The sequence below is a fragment of the Eretmochelys imbricata genome, chromosome 1 (assembly GCF_965152235.1).
Source record: "Eretmochelys imbricata isolate rEreImb1 chromosome 1, rEreImb1.hap1, whole genome shotgun sequence".
Lineage (NCBI taxonomy): Eukaryota > Metazoa > Chordata > Testudines > Cheloniidae > Eretmochelys > Eretmochelys imbricata.
Window position 1 is genome coordinate 312723369 of NC_135572.1, and position 26574 is coordinate 312749942.

Below are 26574 nucleotides of genomic sequence, written 5' to 3' on the forward strand. Positions count from 1 at the left end.
ATGTCTGGTAGCCAATACGTAGACTCAGAGGTAGGATTTGCCTTGGGATCCTTTCAAAAGTCAGTTTCAGGTCAGGTACTTCTCGTTCTTGCTTCTTCCTGGCTCCAAGTACCTGCTTCAGCTATCGCTGGCTTGGCTTCTCTGGGCATTCTTGGCACTTTACTGATCTTGCTCTTGACCGTGACCCCTTCCAGCAAAGGAGATGGGGAGGGATGCTTAGAGATAAGGGGGGTTGTTTGTCCATGTTGCTGGCTCTCCAAGGAAATTCGATCTATTATTTGGCACCTTTGGGAAAGTTCCTCTCCCCATCCAGAGCCGACCGCTTTCCCTTCGTCCGGCTCTTTAGCTCGGATTTGTAAACACATCTCTGTAGGGAACCGCGTCGCTCCGCAAAGCGACAGGGTCAGGTGAAGCGCTGACAGTTTATTTCGCGGGCTGTTCATGAAGCCGCAGGGTGTTTGCAGCCAGCACTGGTGGCATGTTGCACAACGAGCAAAAGGCACCGCCAGCCCCACCTGAGCGGGCTGTTCGGCCCGCTGCAGCCCTGTCGGGAAGGGGGTCTGCTCTGCCCCGGCAGCGACTCTCCTTGGCAGCCCCGGGGAGGAGCATCTGACAAGGGCCCAGGGCGCCCCGTGCCGGGGGCTCTGGGCTGACGGCATGTGGGGGCTGAGGGGTGAGATCAGGGACTCGGAGCCGCAGCTGGCTGGGCTGGAGATGGGAGCCAAGTGAGGGACCCGGCGCAGAGATCGGGGCCGGGCACGCTACAGCCCGAGGCTGGAGAAGGATGGCTGAAATGAGGAGGCTGGAGATCGGCCTGAGACAGGGGGACAGACCTGAGATCCCGGGGGGGGGGTGCCGGGGAGGGGGGTAGGGACTGAGACAAGCCCCGGGGCCTGGACATGGCCCAGCTCGGAGATCTGGCGCTGCCGGGATGGGGGGGGGGCAGCGGGGTGCAGACCGGCCCTGGGCGGCGGTGGCTGGGGCACGGAGCGGGCGCGGATTCAGCGGGGCTGGGCACATTCTCCTCGGGGGCGAGGGCGCGGCGGGGCGGGCTGGGCGCCGGGGACCCCTGGCGGCGGGAGTCGGTGCGCTGCCCGGGACGGCGCGCGCGAGGGGTGTGGTGTGGGCTGCTTTTATCCGGTTAAAAAGCCAGCCGGGGGGCAGGCTCGGCGCTGAAGGGTCCCCGGCTCCGCGCGCGCCGCAGCCCAGCCGCTGGATGAGCTGGTGACGCTCCCCGCCAGCGCCCAGCCCCGGGCAGTGCCTCATCTCTGCCCCGCTCCCGTCCCGTGCCCAGGGGCTCCTGTACACCGCGCCCGTCCGGGAGCACGGGAACATCTACAAACCCCACAACAAGAGCATGGCCGAGGAGCTGAACGAGAAGGCGATGCACGACGTGCACACCAAGGAGATCGACCTGGTCAACCGGGACCCCAACGGGCTCAACGACGACGTGGTCAAGGTAAGGATTAAAAGCCAGGAGACGCGGGAGATCCGGGGGGTGGGGGGGGGCAGAGAAGCTGGAGCCGTTTTGTTGTTATGGGGGGATTTTTTTTTTTCCCGACAGCAGCTCCAAGTGCCGGCGGCACGGTGTTTGCAGAGGTGCCAGGGACGGAGCTGACAACATTTGTGACAGTTCATTGCTTCCCTCCACCACCTGCTGTCCCGGCAAACTATTTAAAAGGGGGGGGGCACTCTACTGCATCGGCTTAAATAGCCTCCTGTGAGTCAATACATTAATGGTGACTAGCTGGGAAGCTGGAAACCCGTGGGACCGCAACAGAATGGGGTGCCGGGGGGACACACACCCGCTAAGTGAATGAACCTGCGCTACGTGTTCCAGACCCATGGAAGCTGTTGCGGGAGCGCAGGGGAAACGGGGGGTTCAGCAGCGTCCGCACAGCCTGCTCCTCTGAAACGTGTTTTCTGGGCATCTCTAACCGGTAACCAACTAGCTACTGGAGCTTTCACGCCAATAGTGCAAGCTGAACTAAATGCAGCTATAACTGTGCGAACTGTCCTTCTGTTGCAGTCCCGCTGGCTGCAAATGCTTGTTGGTGGGGTGAGACATGGAACGAACATTACCATATTTAACCCAGGAAGGGAGATTTTACTGGCCAGGAATGATTCCTATAAATGCCTTATAAAGGAATGGCCAAAAAAAAAAAAAAAGCAAAAATCAGGTGGAACTCAGATTACACTGTTAAGGATATTGACCGTGATTTCTCTCAACTACTTTCCTGTGGAACAGCTTTTTCCTGATCCAGATGCACACAGCTCACTTTTCCTAAGCCAAATGTTTGCAAAACCATAGCTCCTGGTTATTTTTTCCCCGCCAGTAGTGAAATGATAAAAGCAGGCAATAAACAAGCAAAAACTCACTGTGACTAGATCTCTGGTCAGATTTTTAATTCCAATTTTGATCATTTCAGCAAATCTGGGTCAATGGACATTGTTGCCTGGGCCCATCTGGGTCAGAGAAACCCTAGAGTTGATCCCTCATTAGCAGAGGAATTTTATACTACACATGTGAAGGCCAAGGACAATGTCCTTCAAGTTTGTTGGAATCTGGGGAAACAGCAGATATGCACTCAATGCTAACCTGTTTCAGATCCAGCAGTCACTTAGTGCAATCCTAGTCCATCCTGCCTCTAGGATGTGAGGTAAAGCCTGTCTATTCAGGTACTTTCAGGGAAACGTTTCATTCTCTCTGTATCAGAACAATTTCACTTTTGTTGATTTTTAAGGCAGGTTGGTGAAATGATTTAGACCTCTATGGCCTAATCCAGAAAGGTACAGAGCAGTCTTAAATCTCATTGACTGCAACAAGATTTGAAGGCAGTCATCACAGCAGAGGCTCTCTGCCTTGCTGGATCAAGCCCTAAAAGTTTTTGCAGGCAGATGGAATGCTCATAGAGCTATTTCCATGACTTTGGCTTTACAATCTAGAAACAAAAGAAGTTAAATTCTGTACACACTGAAAAATGGTCTACAAAAAGATACAGAATGGTGCAAATCTCAATTTACAAACCAACAACTTGTATTTATAAATCGAGAATTTTGTTTTCCTTTTGGTTTTGGAAGAGGAGATGTAGGGGGAGAGCTATGTGAGAGTTCAGAGAGGAGCATGCTAGTGCTCATGTAACCCACATATCTCCTGGGTGTGGTGTTCTATCCCATCTAGTGGCACCCAGCCCACTTAGAGAGAAAGATTAATGCGTCTACTCTACCATGTCAGCTAAGGGCCAAATGGCTTTTAGCTTATTGTAGCAGAGGCTCATGCATTTAGCTCCAGAGGTCCCAGGTTCGATCCTGCCCACTAGTGACCTGGGACAGTTGGTGTTACACTCACTGTATGCTGCAGCAGTGGTAGTAGAAGTCCCCATTGCAACTAAAACTTCTGAGTATGAGTCATAGCCCGCAGGCAGGCTGGAATCTGGATATCCACAGAACAGAACTAAACAGAGAAAGAAAGATCCTACTGGGAAAAGAAGCAGATCGCAGATGGGGGGGAAAAACATAGCTGTCTTAAAGGAAACTGAAATTTACAAAGCACATCCCTTCCACCCGCCCACAGGGACAAGTCCTGCAGATGGTTGTTTGTTACTCCCAGTGACCCAAAAGAAAGTTAAAAAGTAAGAACTATAGGAATTTAAAAAAACCCAAAACCTTTGATCTCTCTCTGAAACAATCTGGATCCCTCTTATCCACAAATGTGCCACTTGCAAACACTCTAAAAATCCCCACCAACCAACCAGTCAGAAAACTCATATTGCTTCCAAGGTATGCCCATCCCAGTGAGTGAGTGACAGGGAATGTCAGTATCATATCAAGACAGTGTTCAGATCCCCACTTTCAGTAAAGCTTAGAGAGATAGGGTGGGTGAGGTAATATCTTTTATTGGACCAACTTCTGTTGGTAAGAGAGACAAGCTTTCACGCTACACAGGGTATCCAACTTTTGTTTTTTTACTAACAGCAACATTTGCAAAATTCGTAGGGCAATTGGAAAAACAACATTTTCCCGCCTATTTACCAGACAGTCAATAATTTCTTTTGCTGTTTATACTTTATTTCACAGATACTTCCAATCTGCAAACTTTAGATCCAAATTTCCGGGTTCTTTGGCTACTGCTTTTAAGTTCAGCTCTTTAAGTGGCAAACATAAAGTTCATATCCAGTTTCTGATCCATATCAGAGCTTTCTGAAAGCTTCTGGAAAGGCAGTGTAGTCTAGTGGACAGGACTTGACTGGGTGTCAGGTAATCTGGGTTCTGCTCCTGTCTCAACCACTAGCTGGCTGTGTTCCTTGAGCAGGCAATTTTGCTTCTATTCCCCCCTGCCATTTGTCCATCTCATCTACTTAGACAGTAAGTTGTTTAGGGCAGAGAATGTGTTTGTACAGTACCTAGCACAATAGGGCCCCAGTCTCAGCTGGGGTCTCTAGGTGCTACCATACAAGTAATATTACAATACAAGTAATAAACAAATAGTACAAGTTCAGGGGTGTATGGAGTCAGAGTAGTGATTCAGCCCTATTTCTACTTTGTTTAAAATATTTGTGTTTCACCAGATTCAGAACTTTCAGCCTTTTACTCGGCATCCATGCATTTCTTGCCACTATGCTATGAGAGTCAGACGGTAACATGGGGGCAAGTAAATCAACCATGAAAAGTAAATGATTAGACAGGGAACAAGGAATCTGCTCTGTAAGCAGCTCTTTAAAAGGCCTCAGTGCTGCCTGCATTCAAAAAAATCTCATAACAAGTTTTAAAAATAACCCGAGATTGTGAGAAGCAGGGGATGCGTTCCCCTGATGTACATCACGCTGAGCCACACAGTTCACTGCATTTGCACAGTGTCCTCTGCACCAGGTAAATAAGCTATATGGAGCACAGCAGTAAAGTAAGGTGATGTCAGCTAGGTAGGAATCAAGAAAAGGGCATACACCTGCTCCTGATCTGTACTGACACTGGGGGACTGGAGGAGCTTGACTCTAAAGCTAAAGATATTGGTGACCTAAGCTTCAGTCACAATGTGACTTTAAAAGGTCTGTGAAATGGAAGCTAAGTGCCACACTAATTCCTGAAAAGCTGACTAAATGGCCCCATTTATTTTAGCATTGGGGTGTATATTACAACTCCCAGTACCTAAGGCCCTCTCCGTTAAGGTGAAAAGGCAGCATGATGTGGGATTCTACGTGGGAGGAAAGATGGTGTAGTGGTTGGGGTAGGCCAGGCCAGGCCTTAGAAATTGTAGGGTCAATTCCCTATCCTGCCACAGTGCTTGCTCCTTGGCAAGTCATTTAGTCTTTCTGGGCCTCAGTTCCCCTTCTAATAGATAATAATAGTGCTTCCTTATCTCACAGGTATATGCCAAAGATAAATACTTTAAAGCCACAGTAGGCACCAAGTCCAAAATTTAGGCACAAGTGAGAGCCTCAAAAGCCTTACTGAGCTGCCACCTAACCCTGAAGACTCCTAAAATCTCCTGACATCGACATTTTCACTGTAAAAGTCCCCAAGTTGCCCAAGTTTCTGCTGCTGGGCATATGCACAACACCTCACTCTAGATGCCTGGGCCCCAGATGACCCTCAAACTAGATGAAGATTGGCTTATGCCCTGCCTATCTCACCTGTGGGCCAGATCCGGTAGGCATTTTCAAAGCACACCCAACACCAAGCAAAACAGCTGGAGGAGCAGAGGAGGCATTGAAATGCCTCAGATTTGAGCTTCAGATCGTACAGTGATGTCCCCCTTATAAGTACCTTCAATAGTTAGTTTTACCCCTGTCCAATCTCTGACTGTGGGGTGGGAGTGGGGGGAGAAAGAATCTTTCAACATCTGGCATTTCCTCATGCTCACGTAAGGCCGCGTTCTACAAGATGCCAAGTGCCCCTGACTGGGCAACATGGTGCAGGATGAGGTTCTAAATTAATTGATATGCTCAAATCTCTTCATGTGTGTACAACATTGTGTATTCATGAGGCTGTGTGAGAGAAAAACAACTTGCTTTAAGCAGTGCCATGTGTTGGACTGTTTGGACTGAACTACCACAGGGTGAATACTGCAAAACTTTTCCAGGGGTATTCTCAGTGTTGTCAATGAATTAGCTTCAGCCACGTGCTCAGCTCTCATGTCAGCTTGCAGTGAACATTCATGTGATCAAATGTTATTGGCATGAATGTTCATGGGACATGAATTTCATAGTTCCATGCATGAGTATTTTCCAAATTGAATTTGAAAACTGACATGCAGAAGTACTGGTGTGCTTCCACACTTGTCCAATCAGGGAAGAGAAACAATACCACATGTCTTATTTCATAGACTCATAGACTTTAAGGCTAGAAGGGCCTTTAAGGACTGTCCAATCCCCACTAACCAACAGAGCTCAGCTAGTGTGTATACTCACACGCAGCTGTTTGATGTCTACGGAGTGAAAAAAATTGCCATAAAATTAATAAAATATTTTTAAAGAACAAATAAATCTAAGAAAACTGCAACATTTGGGGACATTTCATGAGCAGAAAAATATCTGCTACATTTATCAAATATATTTTTGTTCCAAACTTTTTACTCAGCTCCAAATTGAACATTGTTGTCTCGTGTTAGTCTTTGACGTAACAGTCCTTTATAAATAAAACAGCAGCACCTCTGCAATTTTATTTTTCTTATGCACTCAGATACTCTGGTGATGGAGGCCATATAAGTTTGTAAAGAGGGACAAAATAAAAGTAATTGTGTTTGCTTGCCACTGAGTGTCATATTTTCCTGTTTTATTTGCTGTACGGTCTACATTACCAAAAATGACCACTAATTTTGTGTCCAGCCCCTGGGTACCCAACTTGAGACCTGCTGGGTCTAATTTATGAGTGCTGAGCACCTGCACCTCCCATTTGAAGTTGTGGGTTCTCAATGTCTCAGACGAACATGCCTTCATGTCTCAGGTTGGACACCAAAATTGAGGCACCAAAAACTGGTTCTTTTCAAAATGTAGGCCTTCAGTAGTATCTATATTAAATTCTTCTTTCATCATGCAGATCTGTTACAATTTATTCTAAAGTTACAATTTTCCTGAGAGGATGTTTTTCATCCACTTAGAAAAAAATGGGGTAAAACGCTTAGTTACATGTGTGCAACCCCACTGAAGTCAATGGAGTCGCATACATGGAGGAGAACAGAATTTGGCTTGTCTTTGTTTATGCTTTCTTTTAAAAACTTAGCTCAATTTGCATAATGAATTTAAAAGTGAGTGTTGGTGCAACATTTTGATATAAAGAGAGAGGTATGAAGACATGCTGGTATCTCATGAGTATGTAAAGATTCTCTGCTTATCAGAATCTAGGTCATTTTCAGTCGAAGCCAGACTTTACATCTACAAGAAGGCACTTTCTGAGGGTTAAGGCCTATATTAATTTCTCCAGTCAGAAATCATTTGGGGTAGAGGTATAGGAAGGAGGGGTAGAGTGTAACCTCAACTCCCTTGTGAGACCCACATAAGTCCAGGCAAATTTGTAGTACTAGCACTCAGCAGGAGGACAGAGAATGCTCCCTCTCTTTTTCCTCTGGGATGAGGGGGAGCGAGCTAGAAGATGGGGTAATGGCTCCATCTACCCGACAGTGGAATTGGCCAGCCAGCTGGAAGGTAGTAATGGGTTCTAGCAGCAGGTGTACTGCCTTTGCACCTGCGAGATCCTAGGGCCATTCTGTAGTACATAGAACAGCCTTACAGCTATATAGCTCATATACCACAATTGACTCTGAGCTGTACTCTGCACTTTCTATGCCACGTTCTTCACCTCTGTGAGAGGCGACACAACCGTTAGTGTCTTTATCACAACAATGATGTTTATCACAAACCCCTTATTGTTCTCATCTGCCTTTTATCATTCCCCAAGGGAGCCAATATTCACCTGTGGCTGGCTGAGGAGGAGGGGGTGCTTTCTTCATGAGGACTTTATCACTCTCTGCACTTCCTAAAATTGTGCCCCACAACACACTTTGATTTTTTTTCCATCGTAGGGCCAAATTATGGTCCTGAAACCCTCTGGAGTGTGGCCTGGGGAACACTTTGAGTGCTCCCGCAGTGGTGGAGGAAGACATTCTGCCTGCATAAGGCATAACAACTTCACTGGTGCTGGGAAAAGCACAGCGAGGAGCAGGTTTCTTTGCACCTTAAAAAATATGTAGCCTATCCTCCTCCAGCAATTCCTTGTTTCTTACCCAAGCTGGGTGGGCTATGTCCAGCCTCCCAGCCCACTCAGCCGTGCCGCCTCAGCACCAGTAGGGACTACCAGTGATGATACAGCTACAGTATTTGGTTCCCACTCCTTGGTCATGAGCATAGCCAGCCAGATAATGACTGTCTCCTTCAAGGGTGTGTTGGATAGGAAATGTCCATTGCACCCTCTGGAAAACCCATGCAAGGCCATCCACAATTTGGTTCTTATTTTGTTTTTAAAAAGCAATGACCACCAACTACTTACTGCTTGAGAGACCCTTCTTTTGGCAGACATCTCCTGATTTACTACAGATACAAACTACAGCTACAAATTCAGGGGAGGGATAGCTCAGTGGTTTGAGCTTTGGCCTATTAAACCCAGGGTTGTGAGTTCAATCCTTGAGGGGGGCCATTTAGGGATCTGGGGCAAAAATTTGGGGTTGGTCCTGCTTTGAGCAGGGGGTTGCACTAGATGAGGTCCTTTCCAACCCTGAGATTCTATGAAACAACAAGGAGTTTTTGCACCTAGTTTAATTTGCAAAAGCTTTTATCATTGTTGCTCAAGTACAATTAAGTATTCAGTCCTTCCACTACAACAGTTTATTCAGCTTGATGCAGTTCAGCTCACTACAGGATCAAACATATTCCAGAAACTTTGATCAGATGTGAACATACACCATTTACACTGGTATTAGGGAGGGCACTACTATTCAGTCTGTCCAATGAGCCATGCTGGCTTGGCACGCCCCTTCATGTATCTTAAAACAAGACTTAGCAGAATTTGATTTTTTTAATATAATTTTGATAGATAATATCAGTGTTTATTTGTAAGCATTTTTTCTATTTTTATTTATTTAAAATTTCATGGTTGTGGGAAATTATGCAGGGAGGGGTATCAGACAACAGGATGGGTCAGACAATAATCATTTAATGACCATAGACATTGATTTTTAAAAGTTAAAGCTTTATAACCATTAAAATAGAAATTGTCAACATCACATCAAAATATACAGAGTAAATATCCTTAAATCAAACTCTACTAAGTTCTAGCTCAGCATTTTTCTTACTTTGCCTATCTGTACATTTCCGTTATTATCAATGAAAATATTTTTTATCGGTTTGTGTGTATGTGGTGAAATTGACATTTTACCCACATTTACAGATAAAAATCTAATCCTTCCAAGCCTACTTAAAAACATTTATGACTCCCATCAATGGCTAAAAAGAGAAAGTCAGTGCCAAAGGCAATATTAACTCAAATTAATCACCTCATCTAATACTTTGCACCTAGGCAGTCAGACACCTGTGTGTGGAGTGCAGCATAAATACAGAGATAGATGTCTAGCCAGACAGAGCATTTTCCATCTAATGAATGAAGGAATAGCTTAGTTCACAAACCTTCTGTGAGGAAAGTCAGGTTTGTCATTCATGTTTTACAGATGGAAGTGCTAAGGCACAGAAAGATTGTGGCTTGTCCAGAGTCAGTGGCAGAGCCAGGAATAGAATCCAGGGGTCGAACTAGATGAAATAAGAGAAAATCCAGAGCTCAGCCAGGACTTTTCTCCCACCAGGAATGGATGAGATTTAATAAACAGTCCCTTTCCTTTGTTTCTGCACAGTGCCGATAGTTTCTTAATGTCAAATATTAACTTGCAAGTGTTTATTTGGCTCCTTAATTGTACATAGTCCCAGAAGTTTGGACAAACTTTGCCTACCCATACACTCTGGTGGCCTTGTTCAAATGACTCTTCCAGCTCTGGATTCGGGGGTTAGGGGATTGATTCACCATTGCAATACTCCAGTGTTATATCAGGGTACACTGGTTTGGAACTGGAGTAATGTAGATAGGGAATTGAGGCAGAGCACAGCTCTTTCAAAGCATCAGTCATACTTTACATGGAAGGCAAGGAAGTATTGGGTACTCTTTTGCAGGTCTCGGAAGATTGATCATTCATAGGGATTGCAGTGGTTAACCAGTAATTGTATTTATTCTGATCAAAGCCTCTTTTTAAAATATTTTGTTTATATTTAAGCTCTCACCATAATTAAACCCTTATGCATTGGCTTCCTGTTTAACACCAATGAATATGATTCATAATGTTTATTTGTTTGCTATGGTGACATAATTAACTATTCAGTACTGATGCTTATTGTATTAGCATTTTTACACTGCCCCAAATTATACCAGGTGCTTCACAGAAGGCAAATGTTATAGCCAACATAATTTGACAGATTGCATGTAACACACAAACTTTAAAAAGACTTTGACAAGTTAGAATTATCAGTGGGTAAATGTCATTTTGGGGCAGAATTTCCTGTATGATGCATAGTGTTGAACTCTTTATCTCACAATTCTTCATTAACAAAACTGGGAGTTCTGTGACATGAACATGTAAGGAGTATGCAATAGAGAGCGCTGCACATCAGGTCCAAAAAGAGTATTTTACACTTGGACACTTTTCAAGCAATAAGAAGCAATACATCATACTAAACTGGCTTGGATGAAGCTATAGAAGTAGGGGCACCTGCTAACTGAAGAGAAAATCCATGTCAATTAAAAAGAAAAGGAGTACTTGTGGCACCTTGGAGACTAACAAATTTATTTGAGCATAAGCTTTCGTGAGCTACAGCTCATTAAATTTGTTAGTCTCTAAGGTGCCACAAGTCCTCCTTGTCTTTTTGCGGATACAGACTAACACGGCTGCTACTCTGAAACCTGTCAATTAAATTAATCTCAGTATTTCTCTGTACCCTCCAATGGCCAGCCTCTTAATAACTTTAAATGGTAGCCCTTATTATAGGCAATTTCATCCACAGTGTAACTCTCTGACTTCAGGGGAATTGTATGTGGGATGAGTTTGGTCTGTAGTCTTATGCTTATCTGGCACACATGCTATGTTTTTAGACAAGTGGGAACTGATAAATTCAGCTTCTCAAATAGGAAGCGAGAAGATACCATCACAGCTTAAGGTGAAAGCATCACATTCCCTATTCAGACTGCTGCTGTGCTCAGTTTAAACTGGGATTTTCAAAAGAGTCATAGACTTTAAGGTCAGAAGGGGCCATTATGATCATCTAGTCTGACCTCCTGCACAACGCAGGCCACAGAATCTCACCCACCCACAGAATCTTATTATTTCTGTAATAAACCCCTAACCTATGTCTGACCTACTGAAGTCCTCAAATCATGGTTTAAAGACTTCAAGGTGCAGAGAATCTTCCAGCAAGTGATCCGTGCCCCACGCTGCAGAGGAAGGCGAAAAACCCCCAGGGCCTCTTCCAATCTGCCCTGGAGGAAAATCCCTTCCTGACCCCAAATATGGTGATCAGCTAAACCCTGAGCATCTGGGTAAGACTCACCAGCCAGACACCCAGGAAAGAATTCTCTGTAGTAACTCAGATCCCACCCCATCTAACATCCCATCACAGGCCATTGGGCATATTTATTGCTAATAGTCAAAGATCAATTAATTGCCAAAATTAGGCTATCCCATCATACCATCCCCTCCATAAACTTATCAAGCTTAGTCTTGAAGCCAGATATGTTTTTTTCCCCACTACTCCCCTGGGAAGGCTGTTCCAGTATTTCACTCCTCTGATGGTTAGAAACCTTCATCTAATTTCAGGACTAAACTTCCTGATGGCCAGTTTATAACCATTTGTTCTTGTGTCCACATTGGTACTGAACTCAAATAATTCCTCTCCCTCCCTGGTATATATCCCTCTGATATATTTATAGAGAGCAATCATATCTCCCCTCAGCCTTCTTTTGGTTAGGCTAAACAAGCCAAGCTCTTTGAGTCTCCTTTCATAAAACAGGTTTTCCATTCCTCGGATCATTCTAGTAGTCCTTCTCCGTACCTGTTCCAGTTTGAATTCATCCTTCTTAAACATGGGAGTCCAGAACTGCACACAGTATTCCAGGTGAGGTCTCACCAGTGCCTTGTATAACGGTACTAACACCTCCTTATCTCCACTGGAAATACCTCGCCTGATGCATCCCAAGACCGCATTAGCTTTTTTCACGGTCATATCACATTGGCGGCTCATAGTCATCCTGTGATCAACCAATACTCCGAGTTCCTTCTCCTTCTCTGTTACTTCCAACTGATGCGTCCCCAGCTTATAACAAAAATTCTTGTTATTAATCCCTAAATGCAGGACCTTGCACTTTTCACTATTAAATTTCATCCTATTATTATTACTCCAGTTTACAAGGTCATCCAGATCTTCCTGTATGATATCCCGGTCCTTCTCTGTAGTGGCAATACCTCCCAGCTTCGTGTCATCCACAAACTTTATTAGCACAAGGGAGCATCAGTGGGGTTTGGACACCTACTTCCCACAGGCGCCTTCAAAATCCCTGCCGTCACTCCCAAAAAATAACAAGAAGCACACTCCATTTGCACACTACACACAGTTACTATTTCCTATCGACCCCATTTCTCTGCTCCCAATCCTTTTATGAGCTCCACACAGACAGATCTCTGTTCCTGTGCAGACTTCATTGCAGGAGCAAGGCCCTAGACTCACAGTGTCATCTATAGAAATTATAGCAATATTTAAAATTAAATAGTTTTAACACTGTTACTTGAGGATCTGTAATTTAAGGCCTTCCATAAAAAAATTCTAACAGAGGACATGCAGAGACAAATATTTTGAAAAGGCTCAGAAAAGTTAATTAGACTTTAAACAGCTTTATGCACCTTGTATTAATGCTACCTTCAGTTCTAGTCATGGCAGGTAAAAAACGGGGTGGGCAGGAGGCACGTGAGGGGAAGAAGAGAGAGAAAATTGTTACATATCATTATGGCAATCAAAGGGAAAGTGTTTATTTCAGTTGATGTAGTGTGCCTACCCAGTGGAAACTGGGTGTTGGGAAATTATACTTCTCATCCCAGTGATGTGTTGGTGCCTCTACACAAATTCGCATTAAATTTGTTTAATAAAATCTTTATTGATTACTTTGTTATTAAGGAGCATGTGTTTGTAAGTGGGGAGGTTTAGGTGAATGAGAGAGAGGCTAGCGGCACAGTATAAAGTGGTACTGGAGCACAAACATGTGAGCTAGAACCTGATCCAAAGGCCGTTATAGCTAATGGAAATATTAACAGCATCAGGGCCCAAAAAAGAAGACATTTTGTTTTAAAGAGTGGTGGAGTCTTTTAAAAATCCGTGTACCAAAATCTTTATTTCTCATAAAGAAATCCTAGGGTGAAATCCTGATATCAATGGCAGATTTCTCCTTGACTTCAGAGTTGCCTGAATTTTACCTCGAAACTATATTTTTTCTGAGTAGGAAACATTTTCAGATATCCCTGGTGTAGGTGGTTGAATCAGATGTATCAAATTGTGGCTTGTGAAACAAAGTGATACAAAAAAGTTAAACGTAGTTGAGAAAAGTTTCAGTATGGGGAAAATGTAGTGACCTAACCTAGCTTTCAGAACACCAGTTTCCAGGGAGGGAAACAGCAACTTTGTTTCCTCTATGACAAATTTACTCTGGCAACATCAAAGTAATTTTCCTTGGGAATTGGCTGGTAGGAATACACCACCTGCACAGGACATATAGCAGTACTTCAGATAGATTCAGATGACTCCTTGGATGGATAGTTCATCAAATCTCTCAAGCTATATTGAGGCAGACCAGGTGAGAACTTGGATAAAGGCCCTCTAAAGAATGCCTAGTTGTTGCAAGAAATTATGTTGGTAAAAGCAGGTGGAATTGTCTCTGCATTCACATGCATAACTTTGCTCTCACAAGTAGTTACAGTGACTTCAGTGGGACCGCTCAACCGATCAAGTTAAGCATGTGCTAAGAAATGTATGCAGGCCTTGGTTGGTACTGAATCAATAACCCCACATAGTGTCAGGGAACAAGACGCTGTCTTCTTGGCAGGACATAAAACTGGAGCTGGGTGAAAAGCAAATAATTTATCTGAAATGCGCACAAGCAAATCATGATTTTCTCAGAATTACTCATTATTCAAAATTATTTACTGAATGTATCTGTGGATTGTTTACAAGCAGCCCATTGGAATGATTTGATATTCAGAACTGAATATTTGAACCATATTGGTTAGTTTTGATTGAACACTTGCAATATTTCTCTTTGCTGATTGGAGGAGTGTCAGCCTTATAATCAGGATTCTTATTTATGAATTCAGCATTTGCTTTCTGTTAATATTTTCAAGTACTCGCCAAAGATTCGTTATTTCCATGAATATTCTTGCCAGGAAATGAATTTACTAGAATATTGTAGTGCAAGTGAACACAAAAAGGGGAGGAAACACAATCAAAGCAAACTCACTTAAAAGTCTGAGCACATATTTGTGGGATATTTTTATTTATTTATTTGCAGCATTGAGCCAGTTCTATATAAAACCAAGGTTCTGATTATTTGTGGTCCTAGTGTTTCTTTTTTCTGACTATTTGTGGTCCTAGTGTGGTTTTTTTTTTTTTTTTTTTTTGGTGCTAAAAAAGTGTCATCCCTGGGGGACCTGGCGGGCTTCTATGAAGGCAGTGTGCTCTGATGGACTGATTTCAGGGCTGGAAGCCAAAGTCTAATCTTGACTTTTGTATTCATTGGTTGTGTGGTCAAAGGCAAGTTACCTCTTTGTCTCATGTGCTGGAAGAGACTCTTGATACATTTCTTCCACCAGATTACAAGTCAAGGTGATTTCCCTGTTTCTGATCAAAATTATACCATCTCTGGATACTGCTAGAGATTCCTAATCTCTAAACATCTTTGTCAAACCATGAGGATCTATACTTTTGAATAGTAAGAATTTTGCCTTTGTCAGGTACCAGATTTCACCAAATGGCCAGTATTTAAAAGGGTTATTAGTGGGAAGCAGGACACCTGGGCATTAGCATGCTGTGCGTTTTCAGGGACAAAATATAAACATCCCAGAAATGCAGGTGAATATGTTTGTTTGCCAGATGGTGCTGCCTCCGTCCTCGGTTCTGGTCTGAGAGAGAGTTTTTGTTTAAAATGGAAAACAAGTGAAGAAAATCCACAGTTCCTCCCCTGCCCCCACCCAGGCAAGTGCAACCCAGGGCAGGGGGGTGTATTACAGGTCAAGGAGTGAAATATCTGTTGGAGTTTCTTGTAAGATGGACAGCAGCTCACCATGCCTGTTTCCTTTTCATAAAGGCTTTGAAGCTCTGAAGTGCTACGTAATGTCAGTGCTCTAGTTTATTATAAAATCAAAATCAGTAAAATCACATGGTTGCTAGGAGCCCAGGCAAAAGAGGAAAGGAGCAGCTCAATGACACATAACCCTACTCCCTCTGCTTCAACCCCAAATCAACCTCCCTAGTCCCTCTCCTAGTCTTCTCCTCTCCGCACATTCTGCGGGGATGACCTAATGTGCTTTTCCAACTTCTCGGTTCCTATGATACATCAGAAGGACTGTCAGGAAGACAGTTGGTTCTGTGTGTGGAAGCATGTATTTTGCAAAGGAAGTGGGAATGTTTGATTCAGAGAAGCATTTAAAAGTTTGGATGCATTTTATCTGCAACTATTGGGTACTTCTTGCATAACTTTTACCTAGTTCCAACCACCTAACAATGTTCTCCAGATTTTGTAACTGCACATTTTCAATATCCAAAAAGTAAGTGGAAGCATAAATAGCTAAGAACAAAATCCTCTGGGCCTCCCATTTTTTAATAACATATTCACCAGTCTTAACCACCTCTGGAAGAATTGCATCTGTCCTGGAGCTTCTCTCCTCTCCCAGATGTGACTCATAATGCAGTGCGGCTATGGTCATTTTGAGACTATAGGCATCTTTGCTTGAACTGAATTGTTTTTAAAGGAAGTTGAGTAAATGGAAAAATTTAAATGATAAGCTGAGCACAATAGGGAAAGATCTTATCTGCTTCCTGCTATATGCTTGTTACTAGTCTTGTAAGGACACGATATAATCTAGCAAAAATATTGCGTTTTATTTAATGTGAGGAAAAACTTGCCGTAAAACAGCACAGTGCTGGCATTAAAATCAGCCTCAACATTTCACATTAGACATGTTTTAAAAATATAAATAACCCCTTTTTATGGCTATATAGAAATATATTCATGCATGTACATTGCTCATTAAGCACCTGGCTTTTGATCAGGCCCCACAGCCCAGGAGAGCATTTAAGCCCATGATTTCAGTGGGCCCATTCATGTGCTTGAAGTGAAGCACATACTTAAGTGCTTTCTTAGATCGGGGGCTTAAGGGTTCAATTCTGAAAGGGGCTGAGTGCTTCCATAAGGAGCTGAACACCCTCCCACTGACTTCAGTGGAAACTGAGGGCTTTTAGCACTTCATCGTGGTGCTCAGCACCTTGCTAGTTCACGCTGAAACTGAGCATCAGTGGCGTATGTAAATTGGATCGTTTGTGACCACACGCAGTAGTGCTCCAAAAACATGGCAGTGTTTTTTTGGGCATGCATCATCATACCTGCAGAAATGTTGGCTGGATTGAAACCTCTGTGAAAATGTGGCCTTTAGGTATCCTTCGTTATCTTCCCAGGCAACACAACATGGTAAAGTTTGCTTTGCAATAGGTGATGTCTCAAAGAACAAACTTTCAAAAGGGGCAGCAATGATAGCTGGAGGTTTGGGATTGGAATTTGTAGGAAACACCCCACAACTCCACAGCTTTTGATATATAACTCACTCTTGCACCCATCTCTCTTTTCTCATATAAAGAGTGCACATTTCTTCGTTGAGCAGGCTGCTCCTTCAGAACAATAACTCTTATCTCAGACACTGTAATTAATAGAGGTTTTCTTTAAACAAACCTTGAAAGAGTAGACAAGTTCTTCATATCATTTGCCTCCTTGCAAATAAATCTCTGTTCAAACGGACTTAACTCACTGATAAACTAGTTTAAAAAACACCTCCAGGGCAAATGAAACTGCAGTATTTTTCATAGCAAAACCTAACAAAAGCTACAAGCAATGCAACAACTAGCTTTACCAAACTGAATAGTAGGAAACAAAGAACCGCTGAGGTCAGGAAATGTATTGTAGACATAGAACAGAAGTTGGTAATGTTTAAAAATCTTTGGCCTAAACAGAAGGTTATTTTGAGTTATTAGCATCCTTTAATTGGTCAAAGCCCATTTCCTTACCTTGTGTCCATAATTTAACATGCCTGTATTTTCATTAGCATTGCAGACGTGTCATGGCCATGTCACAACACACCCTAGAGGCTGTAGAATAACTAGTTCCCTGGTGTACATGTACTGCAGTGAGGGAGGCCTCTGCCTAAATCTGTGCCTGACTGCATGGAGCTGCAACAAGGTCTTTACAGGCTAACCTTCGTTTGGTATATTTGACAAAAGTGGAACCCAAGTAAAGTTTATCTTATCCTCATGAGCCAGTGAGTTTCCCTACTAAAAGCTAATGGGAACCTTTGCTGTATCTCTCTGCCCTAATGTCCATATTTCTGGCCACTTCACTCCTATTTTTACACGGCTTGGTTCACTTTGGCTCTTGTTATCAGTCTGATGACACTCAGCATCGCAGAGTGTTACTGAACTGATAACCAGAGGGGAAAGCTAAGAGACATGAACATGCTGTGGGAGAGGCAGGAAGAGTGATGTAGTCAGAACAATGGAAATGACAATAGAACCTAGAAATGAGGATAACAAAATGCATAGGTTGCGTAGTGCATATTCTGCTTGTACAGGGTTGATTCCTATGCTAGGGGCAGAATCTGCTCCTCAGAGGAGGCATCAGGGTGATTGTTATGACTAAGGCTCCGTGTTAGTCTTGGCAGTCAGGTCACAGATTTTGAGACTTTCCATGACCACCTGAGCAGCTCGGGCAGCCCCCAGGCCAGGCGCACCAGCTTTTGCTGGGGCTGTCTCGGGCTCCCTGAGCTCCCCCTCCCCCGCCCACAGCAGGTGTTTGGGTGTTGGGGGGCAGGCTCAGGGCTGGGGATTGGGGTGCCGGGCGGTGCTTACCTGGGGCAGGGAGGCTCCCCAGAAGGGCAACAGGAACTCCCCTCCCTCAGCTCCTAGCTCCAAGTGCTGGCTCCGCCCGCAGGCACTGCCCCCGCAGTTCCCATTGGCCACAGTTGCCAGCCAACGGGAGCTGCAGAACCCAGCACCCACAACGCCCCCCCCCCGCCCTGGGCCATGCTCCTCCCCTCCCCAAGTACCCGTGGCACCCCCCAGGCTGTCCCCCACCCAGCACCCACAGTGCCCCCAGGGCCGCTCCCCTGAGCCGCCCCTCCACCCCCCAAGTTTTAGTCAGGGGTATACAGTAAAAGTCCTGGACAGGTCACAGGCTGTGAATTTTTTTTTATTGCCCGTGATCTGTCCATGACTTTTATTAAAAATACCCATGACTGAAATGTAGCCTTAATTATGATCCACTCCCTGATCCTTTGGGCTGATCTGTGCTGGCTGCACTGTGAGGTAGAGCACCCTTGGGGCTGCTTTATCTTATGCCAGCTGGCATAACTCCTAAATGAACATATAGCAGCTGAGAATTGGTGGAGTCCAGCTGTGCTCCCTTAATAATAATACTTCCTTTCTCCTACACTTTGCCTGTCTTGTCTATTTAGACCATAACCTGCAAGAACTGTCTCATCCTATGTGATTGTACAGCACTTAACACACTAAAGCTCCAGTCTTAGCTGAGACCTTCTAATCACTTATGTAATTTCACTGTGTTTGCACCATGAACAGACTGATCGCTACATTTATGAATACTGTACATGACTGAAAGTCTCCTAATTTGCCATGCTGCTCATTGGTCTTTTCACTCTCAGGAGTCAGGTTAACATCACTACTTAATCACCGTGGAGCAGCTTGGGACTTGTGGCCAGTAGAAAAGTGAAAAGGGAAGATGTGGCAATGGGACATTGACTGCAATTCATATGAGATGGTGTATTCAGTATTGTGCAATATAATCTAAAATTGATATAAAAGTTCCCACGTTTGTTAAAGTTAGTCTAGAACAGTAATCCCTCCCTGATTGTTGGTGGCATGAACTAATAATTGTTTAGCCTCTCACACACATAACGGTTCCTGTGTACTTTTAGGACATTTGTGTGTGGCTTGAGCTGTACCACCGTGGCATAGCAAGTACCATGATTCCATGACATCATCTTCATCTCTTACACTTGGAAAAGGAATGTCTGCCAAGAAAAGAAATATGGCCTGATTCTCCTCTCCTCAGGAGTCACTCCACAGAAGTCTGTACAGTTAGGCTAGTGTTGTAAGATGAGCAGTTACCGAGACTCAGGCCTAGAGAGAACATTCACTCGACTTTTCAGCCTGAAAAGCAACGAGATTGCTTTGGAGTCATATTTTTAAAATAAATATTTCACCATTGTAATGAATTATATATAAATACACCTGAGCACATGGGTGATTCTAATCATTTACTTTAACAGCTCTGTGAGTTCCATGTAAACATATAGTTTCTTTTTTTGGGTGCCAAAAAGATAGTCTGTTGTTAACAAAAACGACCGGTAAGTTAAAGATGCAGCCTCAGAAGAGCTAAAGGGCTTCAATGCAAAGTTAGTTTCCCAGTAAGATTTAATGTTTCTACTATGAGCCAGTTGAAAAAAAATAAATTCTCCTGTAAAACAGCCAGCCTGTGCAAACTCAATCCTGCGGTCCTTCTGGATGCGTGAAAAGACTTTTGGCCTAATCCTAAAAACCCTTTATGCAAAGGATGACCACTGAACTAATTTGAGGAGCAATTTGACTCATTGCGGAAGCAAATAAATCTGTGTTGCCGAATACATTTTATGTTTCACCAACGTTAGCATAATGTGATACAAAAGTGAATGTTGATGACAGTTTTCATGTGCTTAACTAGAAAAATCCTTGTATAGTTTGGGGAAAGAGTTACTATAACCTAAAGCTTGTTATCTTAACTATTGCAGAAATGTCTTTTTTTAACAACATGTTTTTATGTTCATGAATGAGGCAATATACACACTGCATAGATTCACACTCATATGTTCCACGCCCGGTTAGGAAGGTTGGCTCTAGAAATCAGTGTTGCAGGTCTTAGAATCATCTAAATTCCAGCACATGGATCATTAAACTCCAAGCTTTCTACTGAAACAGAAATATAATATCCAGACCCTGTCCTAATGAAAATGAGGCTTTTTTTCACTTCTGCATGTATACATTTTTTTTGTAAGGTATTTGACCGGATTCAACACCACCTGACAGTTCATTTTACCAAACAATGTCACAACACATCAAGCAAGGATTACTTTCCTTAACATATGTTACTAGATTTTGGTTAACTTGTACTTGCAAATTCACAGATTTATTTTATAGGCCAACGTGCTGCACAAAAGTATTCAGCATCATTTATAAAAGTCCAAAAGTATAAACCATTCAATCCTAACAAAGCCTTAATGGAAATACAGAGAAATTGGAGTATATTTATTTCTTTGAAGTCACTCACAAGATTGCCAGCATAGCAATATGTTTCATTCATTACAGTAAAAAAATTTCCATTTTTCTATCTTTGCTCATTGATGGTATTGAGCTTGGATGACTGTAGAACTTTACAGGAGAAAAGCCCCTAGTTTTCTAAACTGATTTCACAGGGAGTTATTTTCTAATATGAGTTAAAACATTTTTAATGCATTTATATGAGCTACAAAACCATACACTGTTTCTAATTCTTATTTAAAGAAAAGACATTTGCCAATCCTAGCTTTTAAAGTTGATTTTTTTTTATTATTATATTTTAAATTAGGTTGAGTTACATTGTACAAACTCCTTATACATTTCTGGCTCTGCGCAGCTCCTATAAAAAATACAGAGTTGTGTCTCCATTGCACGTATAACACGTTTTCCTAATGGAAGATTGATTCCATGGATGAAACCTTGGCCTCTTTGAAGTCAGGAGGAGTTTTGCCATGGACATCAATGAGGCCAGACTGTCACCCTATATGCTGTTGTATTGGTTAGAAAACTTGTTTTCATTTGGTGAAATCATTCTTTTAGAGAAGTACCAAAAATCACTTTTATGCTATTAGAGCCTTCTTCAGAGTGGCAGATGATCAAACAAGTATCATTATAGCTTGCTATTTGCAGAACCAGGGAGAAGAATTAGGCTGGGAATGGAAACCTGCAAATAGCCCGGGCTGGGGAGAAGTCTTAGGCTTAGTAACACACCAAATTAAGCTAAAATATTATCCATCCTTAACTGACACTACACCAGGAAGTTGTATCCATTTAAACAAATTGATTTAGAAACTGATTTAAACTATTGGAATTTCAGAGTGAAACCCTGACTCCGCTCAAATGAATGGCAAAACTCACATTGATTTCAGTGGGGACAGGATTTCACCATCTGTGTGTATAGACCAGCTGTTGGTTTGAGGATTAGACAGTGTTATTTTGGAATTTTTGAATAAAATGAGATCCTCCATGGTGGTGACATGGCAGCTAATGACTCTACAGCGAGTGTGTGGCTTGTGTCTGGAGCTGGGTGGAGACTGCACAAATTTACAGGGATTTACATCCAGTGTCAGAAATCAGAGCTATGTACTTTCAAGCCAAACACATTCCCAATATTGCAATAAGAGGTGGTCTCCATGGAAATACAATTTTAGCTGCTTATCCATTTATGTACATGATTTGTCATCTTTACAGGTATTACAGAAGAGGTTAATGATTACATTCCCTATCCCATAAGGTGTTAAAAATATCTGACTCCATAAACATAGGGTAGGGTAGGATGCTGCTGAGAATTGCGTAATTAACAAATGTGCTGTGCCTTAGAAAAGCACATTAAAGAACCATTGCTGTGTGTGTGGCATATTGAGCCTGATCCAGTAAACCCATACTCTTGGCAGCAGTCTCATTTGTATCAGCTCCTATGAGTGTATTGTTCTTTCCACCAATATATATAATTGTTTTAATTTCTTGCCGTGGAATACTATTGTGATGTTCATTTTTCCTGTTGACCTACTCTGCTTGGTTATGTTGGCCACGCTAAATATCCTGTGCAGTGGATTATATCAAACACATGTTTAGCTTGTGTGACATGGGGCTGAACTATTATGTCTCAACATGTTTCTGTTAATATTGTAATGGAAATGTTATGACAATTAAGCTTGCTGGATATTTTGGCATTTCAACAGAGACCTGTAAAATATGCACCCTTTATTGTAGCACTTCCTTCAGGTGAGTTTTTGCACAGGTTGGCTATAATAGTCAAAACTATGAAATGTGTACGAAAGGGTATTTCTTCTAAATATTAATATATGAGCCTGGCCAGGTATCTTACCAACAGAGTGTCAACCCATGATCCGTATGTGCAAGAACCAGACTACAATGTAAAGATGTTCCTAATGATTAACTCAAACTGAGAACCCCCCGACACTTCCAGAATTAAAGAGATGCATCATCGGGTGCTGTTATAAATATGGTATATTAACAACTATTTATGTTTGGTTTTAAAGCACAAGTTTAAAGAACTGTCATCCCCACACACTGACTGTAAAAATTCAATAAGTGTTCTAAGGGTGGTATTAGAAAATTCAGTCAAGGGTGCTTGTCTTTAAGTTAGATGACTGCATGACGTGGCACGAATGGATGTAATCACTATAGATGGCTACATACTTATTTTTTTAGGCGAGCTCCCAGAAGATCACATTGAAGATGCCATACTATGTCTCACAATTTTCCCCTCTCAGATACTTTGAATATGAGGGAGCTAAGATTGAAACCTGTGGCACTCCACACCAATAGGTCCTTGGGAGGAAGGAGCAGCTCTATGTCTCCTTTTCATCAGGCCCAGACAGACAGAATCATTTTCCTGCTATCCTAGGTTCTGATCCAGCTCCTACTGATTTCAGAAGGAGCTGGATCACTCCCTTAGAATCTGGTGGAGAGATAGGTAAATCTGAATGAAAGCCAGATAGATCTCTTAGGCTCACTTTGGGTAAGATAAATGTGATGCATGTTGGAGCAGGAAACATTTTGTAGAATTTGCATAGACCGTGGCTGCTATTTTTATTGAAGGCATCTGTCCACCTATTGTCACAATGCTTTTGCCATCTCAGGACCTTTAGTAGATTCCTCTACTCCCAGAAGGTCAGAAAAATCATTGTCTTCCTCAACTGACTGAGACACTTCATCCTTTCCCTTGAGATGCAAACCTCACTATAATCGTCCATGTCTTTATCATTTTAAGATTGGATTGTTGTATTACACTTTATCAGGAAACAGTCAGAAGGCCCATTAAAAGGTTCTACTCCTCTAAAATGTGGTTTCCCATCTTCAGAGCAGAGCAGACTAGTGAGAGCATATTGCATCTGTGGTCCATCATATCCACTAGCTGCCAGTTTTCTGCTGGGTGAAATGTAAGGTGCTGGTTACTACCTTTGACTACACATAAAGCCCTAAAAGTTCTAGAACCCTGTTATCACAAAGGCCAGCTGTCCCTCTGTTCCCCATCACAATGCCAACATTTAACAGAAATTCTTTCCCTGCCTATCAAGGGTGAATGGGCTCTGGAACTAAATGTTCCCAGCAGATGTTCCTCATTTCTATAATTCACTCCTATCAGAAGTGAGCTGGAGCCTGGCCACTTTCAGAACATGATGTAAGCTGAATCTCATTAATCACGTCCTCCACAAATTGCAGGTTCTGAAATCCCAAGATATATGGTTTACCAGTTGGTCTTCCCCACCTTTCAAGAAGTTGGCTTGGTTACCAGAGGGGTGATTAGGTGTGTGCTTCACATGACTGGGGAAATATTGTTTGCTCTTGATTTAAGCTACATAAAATGTGTCTATAAAATAAAATAATAATTTATATCTAGGGTTTCTAGTTTTCAATTTACATTGAGCTGTCAAAATTTTACAAACTATTAAATTGCTGTCACCTTGGAATGTGAAAATGACTTCTGGTTCATTTGAATCAGACAGAAGTCCCTGTTGCACTGTTGAAGTCTGGAGCTTGGTTTCATGGTAACGTATATGTCACAGTGTGAAGTGGCTGGAATTTAAGGGTCCAGTCATTCAAGAGGCAGAACATGCAACATGAACCTGTTGATTACAGTAGGAATTGAAGACAATCAGCACCTTTCAGGTTAAACCCTTACATGATCAGGAGGTATGAAAATGTTGGGTTGATATTTAATGGCTTAAATTTGTTTTTCCTCAATATTTGCTCCTCTATAATTGATTTTATAGGAAATAAATGAGGGAAAGATGCACTTTAATTTGAAAAGCTTTTATTGGGGTTTTTAACCTCATTCTATTAAATTAAAATAGATTTTCTGAATGCACTAAAATTGTCTAAATAAATGACTTGTAATAATTTCACATAACCACATAATACTCCACTCACAGTGCTTTAGGAAAGCAACTATTTTCTTACAAAAATTTAGACTTTTAAATTCATAGTATTCAATTTTTCATTGTAAGAAAATTTTCTTCTTTAACAACCAGATAAGCCCAGTGTCAAAAGAGCTGTTTCTCATTAGAATTCAAAGAAAATTACACAAAACGTATCATAACTCTTTAACATCAATACTTTGTCACTTTCATGAACCCAACAATAACTTGTTTCACTATTAAGAGGGGCCTCAAGAGACAGGACAGAAATTCACTGTTTAGTGTGAGTAAGTCTAAAATTATTTACATATTCTAAATGCTTTTGCAAATGGGAGGGTTTGCATGGAAATCTTTACTACTGTTTATAAGCCATTCATTCTACCGTATTGCATATTGTGATTTTGCAATGCAGAACTGCTGCTCCTCTTTTTAATACTAGTTTTCTCTTCCAGAGCATTGCATATTTACGTTAGAATATATGGAGCCTAATCTTGATCTCACTTCCCTGATCATATAAATTAGGAGAAACCCCAGACACGGCTCTGAGGTTTCACTGTTGTAAGTGGAAAGCAGATGCTTGTCTGCTGTATCTTGTGTCCTTCAAGGATTGGTTCACAGTCAGATAGCAGCATTTCTCTACAGTGCAATTTTCCTTATATCCTTTGGAGGCCTGAGAATGGTGTCCCCATTTGTTCTTCTTTTTTGCTCCTTCCTTTGGGGTCCATGACCCAATTACCCTGTGTCCAGCATGGAAGGAAACTCCAGGCCAGGAATCTGAGCTTCCATTCCAGTTACATGAACAGATCTGCTAGCCACAATTAGCAGAGGCTCGTTTTATATTTTAGACACACTTACATGCAGATGCTTCACACAGTCCACAAAACTGTTCCATGCAATTCGGAGACTAAAGTCCTGATTCAGCAAATTACTTAAGCAGGTGCTTGACTTTAATGACATGAGTAACCCTATCTTTAGTCAGCAAAAACGTAAGTACATGCTTAATGTACATATGTGCTTAAGTGTCTAAATCTATGGGACTTGCATGCTCAAAGTTAAACACATGCTTAAATGTTTTGTTGAATCGAGGCCATAATGAGTAGATCACTGTTAAGACAAAGGGTATTTGGAATCCACACATCTGTGTCAGTTTTGAATATCTGTCTAACCTGTTTTTGTGTCCTCTTTGCCTTCAGATTGATTTTGAAGGTGTCATTGCTGAACCTGATGGAACACACAGTTTTGATGGGATTTGGAAGGCCAGCTTCACCACCTTCACTGTAACAAAATACTGGTTTTATCGCTTACTGTCGGCAATCTTTGGCATTCCTCTGGCTCTCATCTGGGGTATTTACTTTGCCATTTTGTCATTCTTACACATCTGGGCAGTGGTGCCATGCATAAGAAGCTACTTGATTGAGATCCAATGCATCAGCCGGGTCTATTCTATCTGCATCCACACGTTCTGCGACCGATTATTCGAGGCCATCGGCAAAATGTTCAGCACTATCCGGGCAACAATACGAAAAGAAATATAAGTGATGCTTCAAGGACAGCTCTCTGTCTGGAGAGTCTTTTTTGTGTGCCAATTTCAAGGCTCCTAAATCAATCTGCAGCAACCGCTGGTGAATATACTGGCCCAAAACAAAGAATCATGTGTTCGGTTTTCATTACTAATATTTATCCCTACTGGATTTTTTTTCACTCTGCATTTTTCAAACTGATCTTGAATTGCTACTCTCCCATTCCAGCCGCATATCATTTTGCTGACCATTTGATAAACACATTGATGTGCTTTTGTTGGGGGATTTTTTAGCCTTCCATTCATTCCTTGCAAGATACATTCACAATGATATAATAAAGAACTGCAAAAATGCTTTCCAACACTGTCATGCCATTCATTTTATTGTGGGCAAACAGTATAAAGCTATTGCAGCAGAATGAACCTGACAAGTTGGCAGGTTTTAAAAGAATGTTCTTTTTTCAATTGTATTGTCAGTTGACTACAGCCATTTACTGTAATGGTCAGATAT

General features: G+C 42.3%; 1 protein-coding gene across 1 annotated transcript; it reads left to right on the forward strand.

The window, feature by feature from the left end:
• CAV1 (caveolin 1) lies at window positions 1-26079 on the forward strand. Its single transcript, XM_077807825.1, has 3 exons — window positions 1-30; window positions 1295-1459; window positions 25738-26079. The coding sequence occupies exons 1-3, from the start codon at window positions 1-3 to the stop codon at window positions 26077-26079; spliced, it is 537 nt and encodes a 178-aa protein (XP_077663951.1).
• Window positions 26080-26574: the final 495 nt, after the last annotated feature.